The 23173-nt window shown below is 36.7% G+C and overlaps 1 protein-coding gene across 28 annotated transcripts in view; it reads right to left on the bottom strand.

Moving 5' to 3' along the window:
- Window positions 1–23173, bottom strand: part of LOC129462114 (uncharacterized) — a 60473-nt gene that overhangs the window by 21441 nt on the left and 15859 nt on the right. For 5 of the 28 annotated variants that reach the window (XR_010115437.1, XR_010115449.1, XR_010115446.1 and 2 more), the window contains 2 exons: window positions 22823–22946; window positions 650–20808 (listed from right to left, as the gene is read on the bottom strand). The exons of 1 other annotated variant lie outside the window; for it this stretch is intronic. Coding sequence is in view for 7 of the 27 variants with exons in the window: in XM_063616820.1 (XP_063472890.1) it covers window positions 22524–22946 (423 nt within the window). In the remaining 20 variants the exon portion in view is untranslated. Of the gene's footprint in view, window positions 1–649; window positions 22947–23173 lie in introns of those variants that run through there. 22 more of the 28 variants (XR_010115442.1, XR_010115450.1, XR_010115443.1 and 19 more) reach the window with 12 other exon arrangements.

Here is a 23173-nt window from a genome sequence, read left to right as displayed (position 1 = left end):
CCATATGAAGACAACTAACAACTTCAAGAAAGGTCACCCGAGTCTTGGGTTCTAGGGTGTTTGTTGCAAGGTCAGTCACATAGGCCTGCAGTAACTATGTGTTTTTGTTAGTATTGCTTTTGAATTAACAAATTTCTCTTACAAAAACATCAGATTTTTATAGTGGATTTGGAATATTGTTAAACTATCACACAAGTGTTTAAAATGTGAGTCAAATACAAGGAGGAATTACATTTGATTCATTTACCAAATACTTTTTCAAGACATACTAATAGTATTGTGCACTGTTCTAGGCTGGGATTGTTGTGAAAAACAAAACAGATGTCTGCCATTCTCTTGAAATATATATTATGTCTTTCTTTTTGGTGAATAAAGGATCAATGTTAATGTGAATTGAAATAACTTTATGATTTTACATATCACCATGTCAATTATCCTGTTTGAAAACAAGCAGATTGGAACTCTACAGCAATCTGAACAAATCAAACATACATTTACTGAGCAGCTAGATATATACAAAGTACTATCTCCAGGGCTGTGAATTTATGTGCAGTTTACAGCCGAGTTAAATAAGAAATGAATACATGACAAAATAAAATAAAATGTGACACACTGTTTCAGATATCATAAGAAAGGATATGACAATAAATACATTAATAATATTTATTTTTTATTCTGTGCATGGTACACAATGCATAACATTGTAGATATTTGAACAACCCTACATGTTAGTTTTGATGATACTTATTTTATATATACATATAGAAAGAAGGGAATGCAAGTATCACCCTGAGACATAAAGATAATACATATAGCTTGGAATTATACTTATTATTCTTTATTATTATTCCCTTTACCCCAGTGCTTTTTGAAATATTTGTGATGAAGAAATGCAGATCCATTTGTGGATCAATACTTTTGTAAAGTGTAATAAAAATATATAGTATAAATACAGTATATTTAATATAAAAATAAATATAGTATAAAGTATAATAAAATAAATTACTAGAAAAATTTCAAAAATTAAATTATGTAAAACTCATCAGCTCTAAAGAGATACAAAATTTAAGAATACTTACTCTAAAGCTTGTTTATCTGAATATTTTTCCCCTTAGAATGCTTGTCCTTTATTGAGAGCCTTTAGTTAATATAACTGCCACAAACACTCTAAGGCTGTATTCCATTTAAACCGAGTGTGTGTGTGTGTGTGTGTGTGTATACATACATATATAATCATGAAACTATATATATATATGTATATATATATATAGTTTCTATACTTCAGTTGGCAAGAGCCAGCAAGAAGGAAACGTCTATTTAATTTCTTCCTCATCATACTTAACAGTGAATGACACTAAATGAAAATTGCTTATACAATGGTAAAAGTGTAAAAGGAATAGTTGTCTGAAACTCTTACATTTTCTAGTTATATTACACTACGTTTATCAATTCATCAAATAAGATCCTGTTTCCCTTCTGCTAACCATCGAATAAGGTTTACTGAAAACCACAAGAGTTTTATGCATTCATTTAGAACATACAGTCATTCCTTGCTTAATGACGTGGATACGTTCTCAGAAATGTGTTAGGATATTTCATCATTATGTGAACATCACAGAGTGTACTTTCACAAATCTAGAGGGTATCACCTTATTTTCTTTTCTTTTTTTCTTTTTTTTTTTGAGACAGAGTCTCACTCTGTTGCTCAGGTTGGAGTGCAGTGGCAGGATCTCGGCTCACTGTGACTTCCACCTCCTGGGGTCAAGCAATTCTCCTGCCTCAGCCTCCTGAGTAGCTGGGATTACAGATGCCCACCACCACACCTGGCTAATTTTTGTATTTTTAGTAAAGAAGAGGTTTCACCATGTTGGCCAGGCTGATCTCAAACTCCTGACCTCAGGTGATCTGCCTGCCTCGGCCTCTCAAAATGCTGGGATTAAAGGCGTGAGCCACTGTGCCCGGCTGAGGGTATCACTTTCTATACACCTAGGCTATATGGTATAGCCCATTCCTCCTTGGCTAGAAAGCTGTAGAGCATGTTATTTTACTTAATACTGTAGGCAATTCTAGCACAATGGTAAGTATCTAAACATATGAAAACATGGAAAAGGGACAGTAAAAATATGGTATTGAAATCCTACAGGATCAGTGTTGAATATGTAGTCCATTGCTGACTGAAATTTTGTTATGAGTCCCATGACTATTTATCCAGGGCCCTTCTAAGCGCCAGTTATAATCTAGTCAGAAAACAAGCAAAAAGCAATATTTGTATGGAGCTTACATTAATTATATTCAGATAAACTATGAATAGCAAGAATAAATATTTGATATAGGATATTAGCTGACAATTCCTTTGGGTAAAATTGGGGGAGGAACAGTGGATAAGGCTTGCCAGGGGAGGGGAACAGGAGAACAGCCACGGTTTCAAGGAGGACTGTCTGAGCCGAACTCACTGAGAGGGTGATGGAAAGGGGAACTGGCAGGTGTGAATGCTCTATGGTGAGGGCCAGCGTGGAAGAGAATTCAGCGTGCCTAGCAGAAGGGAGTGATGGGGAGGTAGCAGAAGATAAAGTCAGAAAGGAAAGGAGGGTGAAAAGAGTGGGAATCATTATAAGGACTTTCAGTTGGACTTCTAAGCAAAAAGGGGAGATCCTACATGAGTTTTCATTCCCAAAGGTACATCCTGTGGGTTAGAAGGGTAGAAGTATTAAGACCAATATGGAGGCTATTATGCTAACGAAAATGAGAGATGCTAATGACTCAGCTCGGGGACAGCAGAGAAGAGGGGTCAGATTTTGCATATACTTTGAAGGAGAAACCAACAGATTTCCTGAAATATTAAGTGTGGGATATGAGAGAAAGCAATCGATCAAATATGACTCCAGAATTTTCCCTTAGCATCTTGAAGGAGGAAGTTCTCATCAAACTGAAGTAGATAAATCCGGTTTCAGAGGAAAAGTGAGAAGTTGAGTTTCGGAGTTCAGCAGAACAGTCTTATATAGAAACCTTGGTTTGAATGTCAACAGCAGGTAGAAGAAACGTAAAGCCATGAGACTGAATGATCTTACAAATAGTGTAAGGGGGATTTTACAAATAGGGAGAAGGCTAAGTTCATATGCACATCAAATTATTTTTTGCTACCTAAGAATCATTAAAATGGCTCTCCCTTTGTGCTTTTTGATTCACTGCTACTTATTAATGAACTGTCTTATTGTTTTCATTCTGAGAACTATGTTAACTAAAAAGTGGACATGTATTATATATAACACAAGCTTTTCATCTCATTTGCTTGCGTAAGCTTTCAGATAGCCATTGTCAAAAGACTGTACACTATAAAGCAAAACAATGTATTTTTAAATGTTTTAAGACAAAACTAGTGTTTCTTTAAACATTAAAACTGTTTGACCCTATTTCATGTCTTATGAATGTAGTAGTGGTTTGATCTAAAAATAAAATGCTAATCTTTCAGGGTTTAATTTTCTTGAAGTGTTAAGATTTTAAAAAGTAAATAAGATTGTTATACTTTAGTCACACAGCTGTGATCCTGTATATCTTTCTCTAACACAGTTGTTACATTATTAAATCTTGATTCTAGGATTATTCAGATCTTCAAAATGATAGAAACATCCCAAAATATGGAGAATAGCCACTTGAATGCCAGAGTCATGAGAATAGAAAATTCTTTTCACCACATATGTACCCCAGGCACACACAAGATTTCCTGGTACATATTAGCCATTCAATAAATACTATTAGAAAGAAAGAATGAATAATTAAGATTACCATCTATCTCAGCTGCATCTCAGTCTGTGCTAAAACTACAATCCAAAAATCCATCATTCTATTCACCTAAATGGGTATAGAAACCAACACTTTTAATTGGTGACCTATAGTACTCTTTAGCATTGGTAAGAAATCTTTTTTTTTTTAAGATGGAGTCTTGCTCTGTTGCCCAGGCTGGAGTGCAGTGGCATGATCTTGGCTCACTCAGCTCACTGCAAGCTCCACCTCCTGGGTTTATGCCATTCTCCTGCCTCAGACCCCTGAGTAGCTGGGACTGCAGGCTCTCACTACCACGTCCGGCTAATTTTTCTATTTTTAGTAGAGACAGGGTTTCACCATGTTAGCCAGGATGGTCTCGATCTCCTGACCTTGTGATCCACCCACCTTGGCCTCCCAAAGTGCTGGGATTACAGGCATGAGCCACCGCGCCCAGCCTAGCATTGGCAAGAAATCTTAGCCAATCCCTAGTCAAAAAATCCTATGCGTTAGTCACAATGGTCATAGTGATGAGATTGACAAAAAAAAAAGTGAACAATCATATTTAAAGATGTATATTCTTTTAATGATAAAGAGAACACACACAAAAAACTTCAGAAGTCAAATCTGGAAGCTTTCAGATGCAAGTATAAGATTTCTGGTTTCCGCAATCCAGCACCAACTTTCATAAATAGCTTCTCTAGATAAAACTAATGTAAAAGTCCTAATAGTACCTAAACCTCATTTATAATATACCAGAAAAATGACATATCAGTAAAGGAATATGGTGATTAAGAAAACCTAATACAACATGCCTAAGTGAAGAAAATAATAGCAATATCCATAATTCATCATCAAATAAAGAGGCACTTGAAAACGTTGCTCAGTTTGATCTACTGGTACATTTAGTTTGGGGGTGAATATACATATTTATTTATGATAAGCAATTGAAATCATCAAACTAATTTCTTTGAGCTAAGTTGTCATTTTTAAAATTTTGCACTCACAAAGAAAATATCTATTACAATTTTTCTTCCTATGTGTTTTCCTACAATTAGTAAAGGAGCTTACAGTTATCAATTATATCCAAATCCACTTGACATTTACATTTATCCTTGGCAATTAATAAATTGTCATATTTTGTCTTTGAAGAATTTGGAGACTACTTTGTTTCCTAGAGGCCAAAAAGCACAGGTTGCTTTGAAAAGACTGAGTTTCTGGAGAAGTCACTCTACCATGGAAATTTACCAGGAAGTTGCCATGGATGGTCCATTTCCAGATACATTCCTCGCCCTATCTTAAAATCTGAATTCCATCTAAACTGTGGGGAAAATTATAGGCTGAAACTGCTGAGCTCTAGATATGGGAAACTAAGTCTTCCTCATTATCCAATTATTCCCAACATTGAGTTATCCAGGCTCTAGTGATTTAAACTACCTCCATCTGAAAAACTCAAAAAAGAGCTCACAGTAGAGTCACCTGTGATCTCAAGTGAGCTGGATGACTTTGGTAATAATGGATGGAGTAAAGGAAGATGCAACAACATGTGATAAATTATAAAGCGTGTGTGTTTTGGGTATGAGGAAGAATTTAATTTTATTCAATTGCAATGGAGACTGAATAAAGATTTTATAACAGGAGTGGGGACAATATGATGAATATTTCGGTTGTCTCTTGCTATATAACCATCCACAGTTTAGTAATATACACATGAATGACATTATTATTATCTCTTGACTCTGTAGATTGGTTTTGTCTAAGGTCACTCTTGTAGCTCCATTTTAGTTGGAATGTGGTGGTTTAAACAGTAAGATCCAAAATTACTAATATATTTGGCAGTTGTGCTGGCTGCAAGTTGGAGAATCTCAGTTCTTTTCTACTGGGCCACTCAGTTTCCTGCAGCCTAGACATAAATAGAAAACAAGTCTCAGGTTGCACAGGTGGAAGCAAAGGCCATTATTCCTCTTCAGGCCTATACTCTGAAGTCATGCTAATTTACTGTTGTCACCTTTGGTTGTTGAAAGCAAGTTAGAAAGTAATCTCAGATTGAAGAAGAAGGGAATTAGACTCTACCTCTTGATGGAAAAGGGTGCAAAGTTGCATTCTAAAGAGACATAAGGGATCTGAGAGATTTTTGTGCAATCACTGCAAGTAATCTGCAAAACTTCGTTCTGTAGCTAAAAGATTTTACCTCTATTTCATGCGCAAAATACATCCAAACACTCACAAAATTTCATCAAATTACAGCACAAAGTTCCGGTTCTAAGTCCAGAATCTTATTACCTAAATCCTATTCTAATGGTGATGTCTCCCAAGATGTTTTTCCTTAGGTGCATCTTCCTAGGTAGAGCTTTTTATAAGTTAGATGCCTGTGAACTAAAAAGATAGTTTAAAAACCTTTAATCCACCCAGTAGACTATATTAAGACAGGAAGGGGATTATCACAGAGAAAATCACTCCCATTCATTAAGGAAATGAAGAGGAAAATGCAATTATCACTCACAGGTGATGAAATAAATCAATAAAAGCATTCATAGCCATTAAACATTTATTAAAAGATTAAGTATTAAAAGTAAGTGAGGAAAATGTGCAAACGAAAAGTATAAAAGAAACAATTATAGGGAGAAAACACAAAAGAATATTAAAACAAATAATAACAAAACTATAAAGTAAAAGATGATTCTTTGAAAGAATTTGAGATAAGAATTATAGAAAATTGTGATTAAATATATAAGATGATACAAAGGAAATATATAAGGAACTATTAAGAAGACATATCTATAAAGTAAAAAATAATAAGATAATGTTATGGCCAACATTTCAAACTAAATCTGTAAATTTAACAACATGGAAAATACCTAGGGAATTGTATACACCCAAATCAATCACAGAACGTATGGAAAATCAGCAACAACTGAATAGTATATAAATACTTGTTTTTAAAAATTGAGGCTATAATTAGTCCTCTGCTCTTATCTACCTCAAGCCCCAAATGTTTTTTACATGTGATTTTTGCCAAACTTTTAAGAAATACATAATCCCTAACTTGTACAAAGTTCTAAAGAAAAAAAATTAAGGCATTTTACCAACTTGTCTTATAAGGTTAATACAAATTTAATATGCAAATAGGATGAGTACAACACAGAATTATAAGCCAATTTCAGATCCAAACAAATTGAGAGAAAAGTTAAAGTTATAGCAAATTCTTCCACTATCTGTAGTAATAATAGAGCATAACCGTGTAGAGTTTATCCAAGAATAACCTAGAATCAGAAGAAAACCTATCAATATAATTTACTAAATTAGCACATTAAGGGAAAAAATAATACGAACTACTCAATGGATGAAGATAATAAAATCGATGTCTACTTTTACTCATGAAAAAGACACTTGCAAAATGAAGAACAGATGGAAACTTCTGTAATCTGGTTTTAGGTTTCTACCAAAAACCTAAGTTAAGATACTAAAGATTTATATTTTAGAAAATAAATGCCACTGGCCATTGAAATAAGAATTAAGAAAAAGAATGCAAGTTACTGATGCTCTGATTTTACACAAGGGCAGAGCCTCTAGGCAGAGATAGTAGATAATAAATAAAAATCAGAAATATGAAAATAGGAAAGTAGGCCGGGCACAGTGGCTTATGTTGGTAATCTCAGCACTTTGGGAGGCCAAGGCAGGCTGATCATGAGGTCAGGAGTTTGAGACTAGCCTGGCAAACCTGGTGAAACCCCATCTCTACTAAAAATACAAAAAAATTAGCCAGGCATGGTGGCAGGCACCTGTAACCCAAGCTACTCAGGAGGCTTAGGCAGGAGAATCATTTGAACCTGGTAGACAGAGGTTGCAGTGAGCTGAGATCATGCAGCTGCACTCCAACCTAGGTGACAGAGTGAGACCCTGTCTCAAAAAAAAAAACATATATATGTATGTGAGGATTGAAAACACAATAGACTCCATATTGGGGAAAATAAATAAATAAATAGGAAAGGTACAGAAAAAAATTGACATTTCTTGCCTAAATTTAAAAATCCAAGAGTAGTTTTAGAAAACCATTAGACAAGTAAAAGAATACATTAGGGTTACTAGATTTAGTCAAAAACCAATAGAGTTTCTTTTTAAGCATTAATGATCAAATAAAAAATCCAAGGCAACTCAATGAAAATAGAAATAGACCTAGAAGTTACTTAATATAAGTAACATATCAACAATACTTTCTTTAGAAAATTAGATAACATTATTTGATGACATAAATCAAACTGGAATAAATAAAGAACCACATCACCTTCACGGGTGGATAATCTCATTATTTTAAAGATGGCAATTAATTCCAAATTAATATATAAATGCAGTGGACCAAAACAAGCTAATATTAAAATTATTTTTAGTTATATAACTTAATAAATAGACAAGATTTTGAAAGTAGAATAAGGAGAGAAATTTATTTACCCATCTACCAGATATACTAGGAAGTTTCACAATGTTTACTTCCAAAAATTTTAATTCCACTAAATATAGAACAAAGACAAGACAGTTGACGATGTTAACTTGGATGATTAACCAACTATAGATTTAGACATGATTTGAGGGTGACGTAAAATAACACCTAATTAAATTTATCTCCATGGATTTATTAAGGCAAATGTTTCCTTTGGTTATCAAGGAAGGCTATGCCAATAAAAACAGCATCTTCAAGCACTGTGTTTATTACATGAGGAACTGTGCACACATAGATAAAGATGCAGAAGTAACCCCTCTGAATTTATCAGAGACTATATGTAGTAGTTCGAATGTATGTGTCCCTCCAAAATTCACATGTTGGAACTTAATATCCTATGTAATGGTATTAAGAGGTTGGGCATTTGGAGAAGTGAGTAGGTTCTGAACATTCCGCCCTTATGAACAGGATTAGTGCTCTTATAGAAGAGGTTGATGGGAGTGCCTAGTCCCTTGTGCCCTTCTGTCTTCCCCTATGTGAGGCTGTAGCAACAAGATGCCATATTGGTAGCAGAGAGTAAATTTTCACCAGACACTACATCTGCTGGCACCTTGACCTTTTACTTTGCAGCCTCCAGAACTGTGAGAAATAAATTGATGTTCTTCGTAAATTACCTAGTCCGTGGTATTTTGTTATAGCAGCAGGAATGGATTAAGACACTAGCCAAACCTCTTCTTGGGATGTAATGTCTTTTCCTTATTGTTGTGTAAAAGACCGCTACACTGCCATGAACCAGCTCTTTGATTTAACAAGCAGGAAAAAAAAAAAAAATTAGTATATGGCTTTCGATCCTTTTACCTTAATGAGATCTTAGTCTCCTTACATTTATTTGTTTGTCACCTATACAACCTAAAATTGTCAGATACCTAAATATTTTTTTAAAAACTACCACAGGTTTACTGCACTTGACACTTTAGTGAATGCCCTTAAGCCCAGAACGACAAATATAATGCTCTGTTTAATCCTTTGAGTACACACTGGCCATGTAAATAGTCCGTGTAATTTACGAAGAAGTGACCTCAATTAAATTGTGCCTGTAACTGAATAAGCTAATTCAACCATTCTTAATATTTAAAATTTAACTGTTATTATACAGCACAGATACATTATCATTCTTTGAATGCATTGCTTTTTATTTTGTTTGATGTTTGTTTAAAGTGTGATATTTTGAATATTAGACATCCATTTATGTTTTTAGCTGCTAGATCATTTTTAGTAGATATTTGTTGGTGGTAGCAATCAGAGCTTAGCAGAAATGATTTTTTACAACCATTATTTAAAATATAATAATTGCCATGACCCATTTTGTTTTTCTTGAAGTAATGGTGCTGGAAACTTATTCTTTGTTCCTTACTAAAATTTTTTTTTCCTTTTTATTTTCTACCTGTTGTTAAAGATTGAATTTTCAAACTTCCCTGTCACAGGTTCGTTATCTGGTAATTAATGAAAACTGTACTTCTCACATATTGGTTTTCAAATCTCCTTGGAGGCTGGGTGCAGTGGCTCACACCTGTAATCCCAGCACTTTGAGAGGCCTTGACAGGCAGATCACCTGAGGTCAGGAGTTCGAGACCAGCGTGGCCAACATGGTGAAACCCTATCTCTACTACGAATACAAAAATTAGCCAGGCATGGAGGCAAGTGTCTGTAATCCCAGCTACACGGGAGGTGGAGGAAGGAGAATTCCTTGAACCCAGGAAGTGGAGGTTTCAATGAGCTGAGATCACACCACAGCACACAGCACTCTAGCCTGGGCAACAGAGGGAGACTCTATCTCAAATAAATAAATAAATAAATAAATAAATAAATAAATAAAATCTGCTTGGAGACCTATGTCAATACTAAATTAAGATTTTCTCAGACATGTGGCAATGTTTTTTTGAAAATGCTTTCTTTTTTATTGTAAGTCACAAAGACTGTATCTGATAGGTAGATGTGTTTGTGTTCTCTTATGTTCCTAGTAGAGATTGACACATACCTATAGCCTAAATGGCTTCTAGTGTGGAAGGACCTCTTTCTTGTCATTAATTTTCTCCTCATCTATGAACAGTTGTTTCACAATTGTTGAGCACTTTGTTGTATGAGCCATTTCATTATTATTGCTTTACAGTAGGCCAGTTAATTCAAATATTAAAAATATTTCCCCTATCTTTCAAAATCTTTTAAATATCTATGTTCATTTGATTTTGTCTTAGTTGTTGGCTTTTACATTTATTCTTCTTTTCTATTGTATCTGACTACATTATAAATGTAGAGCTTATTCACAGGATCTAGAGAAAATATTTTAAAATCTACACTTTTGAACTTTCTTACTCCTGTTCAAGCGTTATGTAACATATTAATCTTTGAGGAAAATAATGAAATATTTTACTCTTTTTCCATGTTAGTTGGCATCGGAGGTCAACTCACATCCTCTTTAGACAGTGGCAATTAATTCAGGAATTGGCCTTTTCTTTCCAATTATTAGCAAAGATTTGTTACCTCACTGTCACAGCCTTCCCATAAGTTTTAGGTTATAGAAATTGTGAAAACATTTTTCAGCCTATCTTAGGTCTGAACACACCCTTCCACTTAAGCATAGCCATTAATGACTATACTCAATCTGTGTATCCAAATTTCTATCAGAAGCCAAACTGAGCCCTGGTCCTCACCAACTGTGTTTCAAGTTGCTATTTAAAAGGATGAGAAAGAAAAACATGAAGGATGTCCTTTCTGCACACAACTTATAAGTAATTCTAAAACTTATTTGGTGGCTATTTTCTGTGTATGGAAGGTAGTTTATTTTATACATGTAATTTATTGATGTCAGGAGTGACAGGCTATAAGATATCTAATTTCTGTTCATTTTTAAACACTTTATATGTTATGGACATTTTACTTTTCAATTATTTTTATATTTATTACATAATAGGTTACTTTCAATAACAATGTATAGTTGGTTAGTAAGAATAATATATTTAAGAAATAAAAAAGTTTAAAGGCATTTACTTTAATTCAACAGCTATTTTTTAATTATAAAATTAAATAATAGTAGATTTGGGAATAGAAATGGAATCAAAACAAGACCTCTAGTGTATTATTATTTTTATTTTATAAATAATGCTTTTAACATTTTATTTCACCTCAAGCCACATCCTTATGTCCCTGAATTATATATGTGTGTTTGTGTGTAAAATGTTCAAAAAAATTATAATTAAAAACAGAGAAGGTAAAAATAAGTATTCACATAAAATATTTTTCTTTCAGAGTCATTTTAGAAAATGTTTATTTAATAAACTTTGCTGCTTTTTGGGGGAGGTTTTTCTTTTGGTTTTACTCACCTAGTTCTTAGTAACAAAGATTTTAACTTTGGCTTGGCTCAAGCACATATTTTCTCTTAGTTTTTAAAAACTAAACAATGTTAATACAAATTTATATATAATATACATCTAGTATAAAGAATAAGAAAACACAAATCAAATATATTTGCTCTTGTCTTTCAGTGTAGTTTTAAAAGCTAGTAAAATTGAAATATGCATAACTTCTAAATCTAGGAGAGGGCATAAAAGTAGAGTAATAAAAAAAATCCCACAAAGAAATAGTTAATCAAGTCAGGGAAAGAAAAAAAAAGAGAAAACTTAAAGAGGAGGACAAACAGCATAAAATAAGATGGTTAAAATCAGTCCAAATATGTACACGATAAAAAACAAACATTAAATGAAACCACTAGTTAAAAGATCTACTAATTTAATAAATCTTTACTGACCACTTACAGTGGATTAAATTTTCTAAGTGTTGCAGCATTGAACACAACAGAAAAAAAATCATTGTCCTAGAACTTATATTTCATTAGAGAGGCAGACACTAGACGAATAATTAAATGATAGTAGTAAGTGTGATGGAAAAAAGGGGGGAATGAGAGCTACCAGTCCTCGAGCCCATCCTACAAGCCCAGGATAGAACTTTCACAATGTGGAGTGGCAGGTGCAGTGGGAGCTTCCACTCTGGTGGCCTTCCCCGCCCAACCAGAGAGATGCCCCGTATGACAGAACTGGGGAGATGGGAGCAACCCTTACCTAAAATATCACATATTTCCATTGTTTTTATTTAGATTCAGCAAATTTTTTGAAGAAATATTTATCAATGCATTGTATGCCATTTTAGTCAAATTTCCTCAAAAAATTGTTATTTTTAACAATTTTGTCCCATTTTATTGTCTTTTGAAGGAAGGATTTGCCAGACTCCTCACACAGCCATTCAGAAGCCTCATTCCCTGATTTAATTAACTAGAAACTCTTCTTCCCCCCAGACTACTTAAATTTTACTTACCAGTATAACCAGTTATTTTATATGACCTAGGCCTAAAAGGAAGTTAGTGTAAATACTGAATTGCTTGCTTTTAAAACTAGTATCTAGCTACTATAAAATGTCTCTCAATTGCTATCTAATTTTACCCTAGTGTTCCATAGGTGATTGTCTGTACTGTCAATTGCTACAATATTTCAGCCAAATAAGTAATATCTGTATGACTTCATAGTATTTATTCACACAGTTATTATGTACTGCACAACTGAGAAATGCTGAGGCACTAAATCTCCCATTATGACTGGAGAAGAGCTTGTGTAAAAGTATGTATAACACAGGCTGCTGTCTGAAATCTGCTTTAATTTCAAAACCCCCTTTCCCAAATCATGTGGATTACGTTATTGATAATCAAAAACATTTTTTAAATAACTTTTTATAAGTCCACATTCTATGAAATAAAACAAGCAGCAAAATACACTGAAATACAGGAGGAAATAAAAGGGCTAACATAAAATAACTTAAAAGTATCTCTAAAGCTTTAGCAACCTATGGGTGGCTCTTTGGAAAATACTGTACATCTCTCAAAAATGTTACTGCCTCTTCCACATCCGGTTCTACTTTCATTTTGTATGTATGTTACAATGGTTAATTTTAACCTGGTCGTGAGGTGCCCAAATATTTGGTTAAACATTTTTGTCGGTGTTGCTATGTGTGTGTCTTTGGATGAAATTAACATTTAAAGCAGATTGCCCTCGCTAATATATGTGGGCCTCTCCCAATCAGTTGAGGCCCTGAATACAACAAAAATGCTCATCCCCCCTTGAGTAGGAGAGAATACTTTCTGCCTGACGTTGAAATGGGACATCAGCTTTTTCCCTACCTTTTGACTTGAACTGAGACTTTCTTTCTGGGTCTTGAGACTACTGGCTTTGGACTAGAACTATACCATTCACTGCCTTGGTTTTCCGGCTTTTGAACTTGTACTGGAACTATGCCCTCAGCTCTCCTAGGTCTCCAGCTTCTTAACTCACATGCAGATCTTAAGACTTGCCAATATCCATAATCATGTGAGCTAATTCCTATAATAAATCTCTCTGTATTTAGTTCTATTTCTCTGTATTTCTTCTTCATCAGGGTAGAATTTTACTTTAATTTAAATGATTGTTCTTTTAATTATCAATTATCCAAATTATAAGAATTCTACAAACTTGAAAGAAATGTAATCATAAATCACAAAACCTGTCACAAAAATTAAAAATGTAATTTGTGCATTGTTATACCAGGAACAATAAAAAGCCACAAATACGGCACTCTGAGCGACAAAATGTATAAATGTTCAACACATATCATTTGTGGCTTTTCAAAATCTCTCTAACACAAAGGATGTCCAACTGTACTGAAAAGATATTAATATATTCTATCATAGTTTGAATAAATGCATTTCAAACCTACAGCAAGACAGAGTATGTCTGCATTGTTCTGTGTAATCACATTATTATTTTTTCTCAAATTATTAATTAAACACAGTCAAAAATCTACAATTTTATCTAGGAAGAATACATTTATTTATGGAAAATATTTTTCACTATCCTGTGTCTAGATTACATAAAACAGCCAGTATAAACAGCAAATAAAATTGTAAAAACTGGAAAACATAAATTTATTTTTTTCTATTGATTCTTACGGCATAGTACACAATTTCTATATCAATTTAAGAATATCACAATTTAAGAATATCAATTTAATATCAATTCTAGAAATATGACTGATGCCAATAGTGTGGTGCTCACTGTTTCAAGCTGTTCATTGCAGATCACAAGTATTAGAAAATTAATATTTTCCCAGATCTTAAATTATTAAATATTTCATTTATTGTATGCAAATTTTTAAAAAATCAGCATCAGTAGTTACTAATTGGTAGTTTTAAGAGAAAAAAAAGTAATATGACTTTAAAGTAACTTCTAACATTATGTGACCTTGAGAGAGTTATTTTGCCTGTCTGGATCTCAATTTTATTATCTAAAAATGATGGTCATATGTAATTGTTCAGGTAATTTTTTTTCTTTTCTACTCTTCTCTAATAATTTATTATACATGTTCAAGGGTAAAAAATGAAAAGTATATTCTGCATGATAATTACGTATAAGCATCGATTTTAACTACATTCTAAGTTTATATTTAAAGGATATAAACGATTTTTCAAGGACACAAATATTTCTCATGTTTATTCTCCTGACTAGCTGAGTTCATGTATATCAAGGTTCTGTCTTCTCCTAGTGTACAAGCTATGCTTAATGTACATGCTGGTCTCGTCTTCATCAAAGATGTCCTTCTTTTCTCTCCCTTACCTCAATTTTATAATCATTTCAATGAAAAATAGTTATCACTTTATTTCCAGGCTTTCTCAAAGACAGGGTTACATCAAAGTTTTCCCACTCATGTAACTTATTTTCTTTAAAATATAGATTCATCCTCAGAAGAAATGCTGCTATTAAAAATTAAATAACGCCCCCTTTATATTTTTACATATGAAGTTTCAGAAGCTTCAGATAGGAAATGATAATTTTTCCCTGTCCATAAATATATTCAGCATATACTGTTTTATACATGGAGGCAACACATAAGGAACATTTATTCTCCATGTTTCAGTGCACCAAAGTCTCTACATGATGGTACATCTAAAATAATCTAAGGAGAACCATTGTCCAATTACCGCAGAAGTCTTTACAAAACTTCATGCTTGACTGCCAAATATGTAATTCTTTGAGGATTTATTTGCATTTTACAGGTAATATATTCAATAAAATGTTCATATCCTTAGTCCTGTTGAATTTTATTATGACCTACAGCAACCTGGGCAGTCATTGAAAAGGCACAGCAGGTGAAAAATGGAATTGTTTATATATAATCAGTTCCCTTCAGCTATGATCCTTAGCAAACCCAATCTGGATCACCTGGATTCACTCTACCTCAGAGGCAGTGATTAAGAAGAAAGGGAACATAAGGTTTAACTTGGATTCAGGCAAGATGAAATTAGAGCCTAGCTTAAAAATTAGGTGTACAAGCCATATCTTCTATCTTGATCTTAGTTCTATTATCTGAATAAAAAATGAGTTTGGTATTTCAAGAATTTCCAGCTATTTGCTTCATGGTTTTCTATGGCAATTTATTAATTACTAGTAATATGATTACTTTGCCTTAAGAAGGGAGTAAGATTTACAGCAACATGTGATTACATTTGGAATTCACAAATTTTAGAAAGTCAATAAATTACAGTTTCCTATGGGGGATGCTTTTCTTAAATTTTTATTTTAGTGTTCTTGAACTTTGTTCTCTTAAGGATAATATATTGAACTATTAAGATAATTTTTACTTCTAACCATTTCAGCATAGGAAAATTCAACACAATAAGATATCTTCCATTCATGTATACCAGTTTTTGGAGCCACAAAACCCTTAGATATGTCTCCTCTTTTAATGAAAGTATGATGAATGGAAGATTATGATTATGCAAATGTAGCATATATTAGAGCTGTATTGCATAACCCTCAATTTTCCCTAGTTCAATGAAGTTAAACCTAGTTTTAGGGATCAATGGGAAGACAAACTGTGGTTTAAGGAAAGCCAACACATTCCATTGATACTAATGAGTCATTGGTCTGGGAAAAGGTCTTGCCCTCAGACTGAGGACTGGAAAACAGAGGAATGAACATACTATTTCTATTTTTATTTATCTTATCTCAAATAAGAGCTTGAATGGTCATGTAGGGGTACTTTATCAAGGATGCCTCCTCAGGTTACTTAGACTTGAGACTAAGTTAGCTTTTTCTATTTCTGAAACGTTGGGCTTCCCAGTGAGCCATGTTCCAGGGTATAACTAAAAGCAGAGTGATTTTAAGAATCAGAACACAAAACAAGTGATGACAGTGGAAAACTATGCTGCCTGGGATAGCAAAGTCAATAAAAAGCAGCGCTTAAAGGGGAATATTATATTGGAAAGGCAGAGTCCAGAAAGTTGGTTCAGTGGTTGTAAGAATCACTTGGAGAGCATGTCACAATAGATGCTAATATCCATGATCTCAAACTCTGACATCATGAATCAGAATCTCCAGATGATCTTGTGAGTCTGGTATTTTAACAACTAAACCAAGTAAGTCTTATGTGCAGGTGTCTTGAAAATTAATGTTCTTTTTCTTTTGTACAGTTATTATGGCTATACATTGAAAACAATTAGTGATGAGCATTTAAAATGATCTATACACACTCACCTCCAGCCCAGTTGAATGAAAATCTGTAGTGTGTGCAGCCTGGGGATTACTGCCTATAAGAAATTCCCCAGGTGATTTTAATATGCAGTCATGTTTGGGAATCACTGGCAAAATTGTAGTTATACATCAGTGTTTCTCAAACTTTAAAATGCACACAAATCACCTGGATACCTTGTCAATTTGAAGATTCTGATTTAGCTATGGCGGGACCTGAGCTTCTGCATTTTTAAGTTTGTAAATGACATAAATGCTGCTGGTTCAAAGGCCATTAAGTAGCAGTGGCCTAAATCATGTGATTATTATAGAATGGTACAGTGATCAGTTCTGTTACCTGACCATAATGGCTAAACAAAACAACCAAATTATAAATTAAAAGTGGGTTGAATATATAGAACACTCATTTTTCAGCTACAATACTATCTCTACCTGCTATCCCATGTGTTGTGTTCTTTTTAGACTAATTTTGAGCGGAACTACATTTCTTAGACTGACAGACAAGTCATAAATCAAGTGATTGCTATAAATGCTTTTTATTTATATAGAGAGTGTCTCAGATTTCCACCTTTCTTTCATAAACTCCTTGTTATAACTTTCTAATTCACCAATAGATGGTTGGTGTCCACTTTTCTTGAGTCTAAGACACTTCTTAAAATTTGCTTGACTTGGTCTTTTACGAACTTTTTTCAGAGGCTTTCTTACTACATGTACTAATTCTTGCCTCCTTTGTTCTTTGTCTTTCATTGCAAAGCAGTAGTTCTTCCTGGTTTATAGCATCCATGGTTTAGGATGCTGAAATACTTCCAGTAAGGATGCCGTAAGTGAATATTCTATAATCAGCTAAGCACGGACCAGTTTTCTCTCTTTCCTCTTCCCTGTGATGATAATTTTTTGGCTATTGTTGAAATCATCCCCTTGTTGAGCTCAGCAGAGAAGGGCTTGGTCCATTTTCACATCAGCAGAAAGAATGTTCCTATGAAATTTTTATTTATCTGCCATTGTTTATCAAAAAGTGGTTTCAACAGCAATACTAGAGTTATGATATACAGTATATACTGTGTAGTCAGTACAGATAAGAGCATTAAATTAATGTTTATATTACAAATGAAGTATAATCTACATTTAAGAATCTTTATTTTATAGAAATAATTGATGGCAAAATCTTTTAGGATGATTTTGTCATCATTAGCTTTGGGTGACTGAGCTAAGTGAAAAGAGGCTAAAAGCTCATGATAATTTTTAGTTTCAAGGATTAAATTGTGCAGCGTTTAAGGTGTTATATTGTTTTTTGAGAAAACACCTTCTAGTATGTTTTTCATTTACTATAATTATTAATTTAGTAAGACAACATAATTGATATATGTTCATTAAAGCTGATACAGGTTTCAACAAAAATGCAAAAAAAATCCCAGATGTGCAGTTTTAAAAAAAACTTAACCAAATTCAACAAAGTCAAAGTCTTAACATACTTAACACAGCCTCTCATGTACTAAATGAATTACAACTAAATAGATCTAAGTTCTAGAAAATAAATAATGGAAAATAATACTATAGTGACAGAGAGATGAACAAGAATGAAATGACCAACTCATTTTCTCATTTTTATGTCTCTAATTCCTTTGGCTGGGAACAGCTAGGTAGTTTATGTGAAAAGAGCATTTGTAAATTCAGTTGAGATAAAAACAAAAAAGAATATAAGAAAATCTTTTGTATTTAAGTATAATTTGTGTATTTTCATCTATATAAGTGTATTCTGTCATCAAGCACACAGTGTAAGTCTTTCATGAATATATTTTGGATTTCAGCGCAAATAGTTAAGGTCTGAATATTAAAGATAATTTAATGAACTTAAACTTTCACTCTTTCATCTTACAAATCAACCCCATATCTTAAAAGTTGTATTCAGTAAATGTCTTATAATTTTCAGAGACAGCAGAGGAAAATTATTAATCATATATTCATTTAAATTATTTATATATTTTAGGTGCATAAATGTCTCTGCAGAAATATAATTTGATCTTGTTTGAGGGTTCATAAAGCACCTCCAGACCACATATTTCAATGTTACTACTAAAAACATCAATTTTTATTGTACTTCAAATACGTGGTAGTGCTCAGCGTTCTGGATAATAAAATAGTGAAGATACAAGCTTTTTATTATAATCTGGAGTGGAGAATGATCCCACCGAGCATCTTAAATCTCTGCAATTTCTGGGAGAAAGACACATTCATCTCTACTTCAATGTTATGTTAGAACAATCGTAAGAGAAGGTCATGGGTAAGGTAAAGCACATAGAATCAATACTCACAATTTTGTAGATTCATTAATTTTATGTATAGCTTGAACACTTTCAGAGGTGTCTGCCAAATGGCTTTTTATAACAAAATATCGCCTCTGGGGAATAAAAGTTTCATTTTCTAGAACTTCTCTTTGGCTTTATTTCAAAATAAGGTGAAATCACCCACACACATACACACCACCACCACCGCCACCACTGCTACCACAAGTACGGAAATGTTTAAGCCACTGATGTAAGAATATGAATTTTAGTATCAGAAAATGATCAGCCACAATTTGTTTGTTTGTTTCAGGGTATACATGTGCAGGTTTGTGACCAGGGTATATTGCATGATGCTGAGGTTTCGGCTTCTATTTACCCCATGACCCAAACAGTGAACATAATACCCAACAGGTAGTTTTTCAGCTCTTAGCTCTGGAGCAGGTGCCCATCCTGAAGCAGCTTCAGTATCTGGGGTAAATACTCAGGGTTCATTGTCTGGCGCCCAGAGGATTAACAATACAGACTAACACACATGAGCGGGTTAAGGAGTGGAAACTTTAACAGACAAAAAAGGAGAGAAAGAGAGAGAGCAAGAGAGAGAGAGCTTTCTTATACAGAGAAAGTGGATTGCCCACAAGGGTTTCTGGGTTTGGGGCAGGATATGATTGATTTTGTAGACAGGCTTGAGGAGGAGGTGACTGATTTACATAAAGCCCAGGATATTGGTTTCACCAGGTGTGCCATTTACACAGACCATGAAGAAACTGGCCCTCACACCCGCATCTTTTATTATGCAAATATGGTTTCTACATGACTAGCATCATGAAACCTGAACACATGGCTTTACCTGGCCTGTGCAGTGATCCACCGCGCTTGGCTGTCCAAAGTCTTGGGATCACAAGCATGAGCCACCACGCCAGGCCGATCTATTACTTTCTGATTAATAAAGTGGGCCGGGAGCAGTGGCTCATGCCTGCACACCCAGCACCCCGGAGGCCTAGGTGGGCAGATCACCGGAGGTCGGGAGCTCCAGGCCAGCTGGACCAACATGGAGAAACCCTGTCTCTACCCCCGCAAAAAAAAAAAAAAAAAACAATTAGCCAGCCATTATGGCTCACACCTGCAATCCCAGCCACTCGGTAGGCTTAGGCAGGAAAAACAATCAAACTAGGGAGGCAGAGGTCATGGCGGGCCGAGACTTGCCCACTCCATTGCACCCTGCGCAACAAGATCAAAATTCGGTCCTAAAAAAAAAAAGAGAGAGAGAGAGACCAGTTTCACCACGTTGCCCAGGCCAGTCTGGAACTCCTAGGCTCAAGGGATCGCCCGCACTCGGCCGTCCAAGGTCCTGAGACTACAAGCGTGAGCCACCACAACAGGCCAATGTATTGCATTCTGATTACCAAATTGGGCCGGGTGCTGTGGCTCACGCCTGCAATCCCAGCACCCCGGGAGGCCTAGGCAGGCAGATCACCCAAGGTCGGGAGCTCAAGGCTAGCCAAACTAACATGGAGAAATCCCCTCTCTACACACACACACACACACACACACACACACACACACACACACAAATTGGCAGGGCATTACGGCTCACACCTGCAATCCCAGCCACTCGGGAGGCTGAGGAAGGAGAACCACCCAAACCCGGGAGGTGGAGGCCACGGCAGGCCGAGACCGCACCACTGCATTCCAGCCTGGGCAACAATAGTGAAATTCCGCCCTAACAAAAAAAAAAGAGATAGAGAGACCGCTTTCACCATGTTGCCCAGGCCAGTCTGGAACTCTTAGGCTCCAGTGATCCACCGCGTTCGGCCGTCAAAGGTCCTGGGACTACAAGTGTGAGCCACCATGCCAGGCCGATTTATTCCTTTCTGATTAATCAATTGGGCCTGGCACGGTGGCTCATGCCTGCAATCTTAGGGGTGAGGGAGGCCTGGTCGGGCGGATCACCCAAGGTCGGGAGTTCCAGGCCTGCCGGACCAACATGGAGAAACCCCGTCTCTACACACACACACAAAAAAAAAAATTAGCTGGGCATTATGGCTCATGTCTGCAATCCCAGGCACTTGGGAGGCTGAGGCAGGAGAACCACCCAAACACGGGAGGCAAAGGCTACGGCGGGCCGAGACTGAGCCACTGCATTCCAGCCTGGGCAACAACAGTGAAATTCCACCCTAGGAAAAATAAAAGAGAGAGAGAGAGAGAGAGAGACACTAGTTTCACCATGTTGCCCAGGCCAGTCTGGTACTCCCAGGTTCCAGTGATACACCACGCTCGGCTGTCCAAAGTCTTGGGATCACAAGCGTGAGCCACCACACCAGGCCGATCTATTACTTTCTGATTAATAAAGTGGATCGGGTGCAGTGGCTCACGCCTGCAAACCCAGCACCCGGAGGCCTGGGCGGGCAGATAGCCAGAGGTCAGGAGCTCCAGGACAGCCGGACCAACATTGAGAAACCCCGTCTCTACTCAAAAAAAAAAAAAATTAGCTGGGCATTATGGCTCACAACTGCAATCCCAGCCACTCGGGAGGCTGAGGCAGGAAAACCACCCAAACTAGGGAGGCAGAGGCCATGGCCAAGACTGGGCCACTGCATTCTAGCCTGGGCAACAATAGAGAAATTCTGCCCTAAAAAAAACAAAAGAGAGAGAGAGACCGGTTTCACCATGTTGCCCAGGCCAGTCTGGAACTCCTAGGCTCAAGGGATCCCCTGCGCTCGGCGTCGAAGGTCCTGAGACTACAAGCGTGAGCCACCACGCCCGGCCGATCTATTCCGTTCTGATTAATAAATTGGGCCGGGGCCAGGCGCGGTGGCTCATGCTTGTAATCCCAGCACTTTGGGAGGCCAAGGCGGGCGGATCACGAGGTCAGGAGATCGAGACCATGGTGAAACCCCGTCTCTACTAAAAATACAAAAAAAAAATTAGCCGGGCGTGGTGGCGGGCGCCTGTAGTCCCAGCTACTCGGAGAGGCTGAGGCAGGAGAATGGCGTGAACCCGGGAGGCGGAGCTTGCAGTGAGCCGAGATTGCGCCACTGCACTCCTGCCTGGGAGACAGAGAGAGACTCCGTCTCAAAAAAAAATAAAAATAAATAAATAAATAAATTGGGCCAGGCATGGTGGGTCACACCTGCAATCCCAGCACTCCGGGAGGCCCAGGCGGGCGGATCACCAGATGTCGAGAGCTCCAGGCCAGCCGGACCAAAATGGAGAAACCCCGTCTCTACCCCAAAAAAAAAAAAAAAAAAAAAATTAGCCAGGCATTACAGCTCACATCTGCAATCCCAGCCACTGGGGAGGCTTAGGGAAGAGAACCATCCAAACTAGGGAGGCAGAGGCCATGGCGGGCCGAGACTAGGCTACTGCATTCCAGCCAGGGCAACAAGAGCGAAATTCCGTCATAAAATAAAAAACAGAGAGAGAGAGAGACCGGTTTCACCATGTTGCCCAGGCCAGTGTGCAACTCCTAAGCTCAAGGCATCTCCCGCACTCGGCCGTCCAAGGTCCTGAGACTACAAGCGTGAGCCACCATGCCAGGTGGATGTATTCCATTCTGATTAATAAAGTGGGCCGGGTGCGGTGGCTCATGCCTGCAATTCCAGCACCCCGGGAGGCCCAGGCAGGTGGAGAACCAGAGGTCGGGAGCTCCAGGCCATCTGGACCAACATGGAGAAACCCCGTCTCAACCCAAAGAAAAAAGAAAAAAAAAATTAGCCGGGCATCATGGCTCACACCTGCAATCCCAGCCACTCGGGAGGCTGAGGCATGAGAACCACCCAAACCCGGGAGGTGGAGGCCACGGCCGGCCGAGACCGTGCCACTGCATTCCAGCCTGGGTATCAACAGCGAAATTCCGCCCTGAAACAAAAAAGAGAGAGAGAGAGACCGGTTTCACCATGTTGCCCAGGCCAGTCTGGAACTCCTAGGCTCCAGTGATCCACCACGCTCGGCCGTCGAAGATCCTGGGACTACAAGCATGAGCCACCGTGCCAGGCCGATCTATTCCTTTCTGATTAATCAATTGGGCCTGGCACAGTGGCTCACACCTGCAATCCTAGGGGCGTGGGAGTCCTGGTCGGGCAGAT

The sequence above is a fragment of the Symphalangus syndactylus genome, chromosome 14 (genome assembly GCF_028878055.3).
Source record: "Symphalangus syndactylus isolate Jambi chromosome 14, NHGRI_mSymSyn1-v2.1_pri, whole genome shotgun sequence".
NCBI classification, from domain to species: Eukaryota; Metazoa; Chordata; class Mammalia; order Primates; family Hylobatidae; genus Symphalangus; species Symphalangus syndactylus.
The sequence above is the reverse complement of the archived record's forward strand: the minus strand, read 5'-3'. Positions and strand labels throughout refer to the sequence as shown.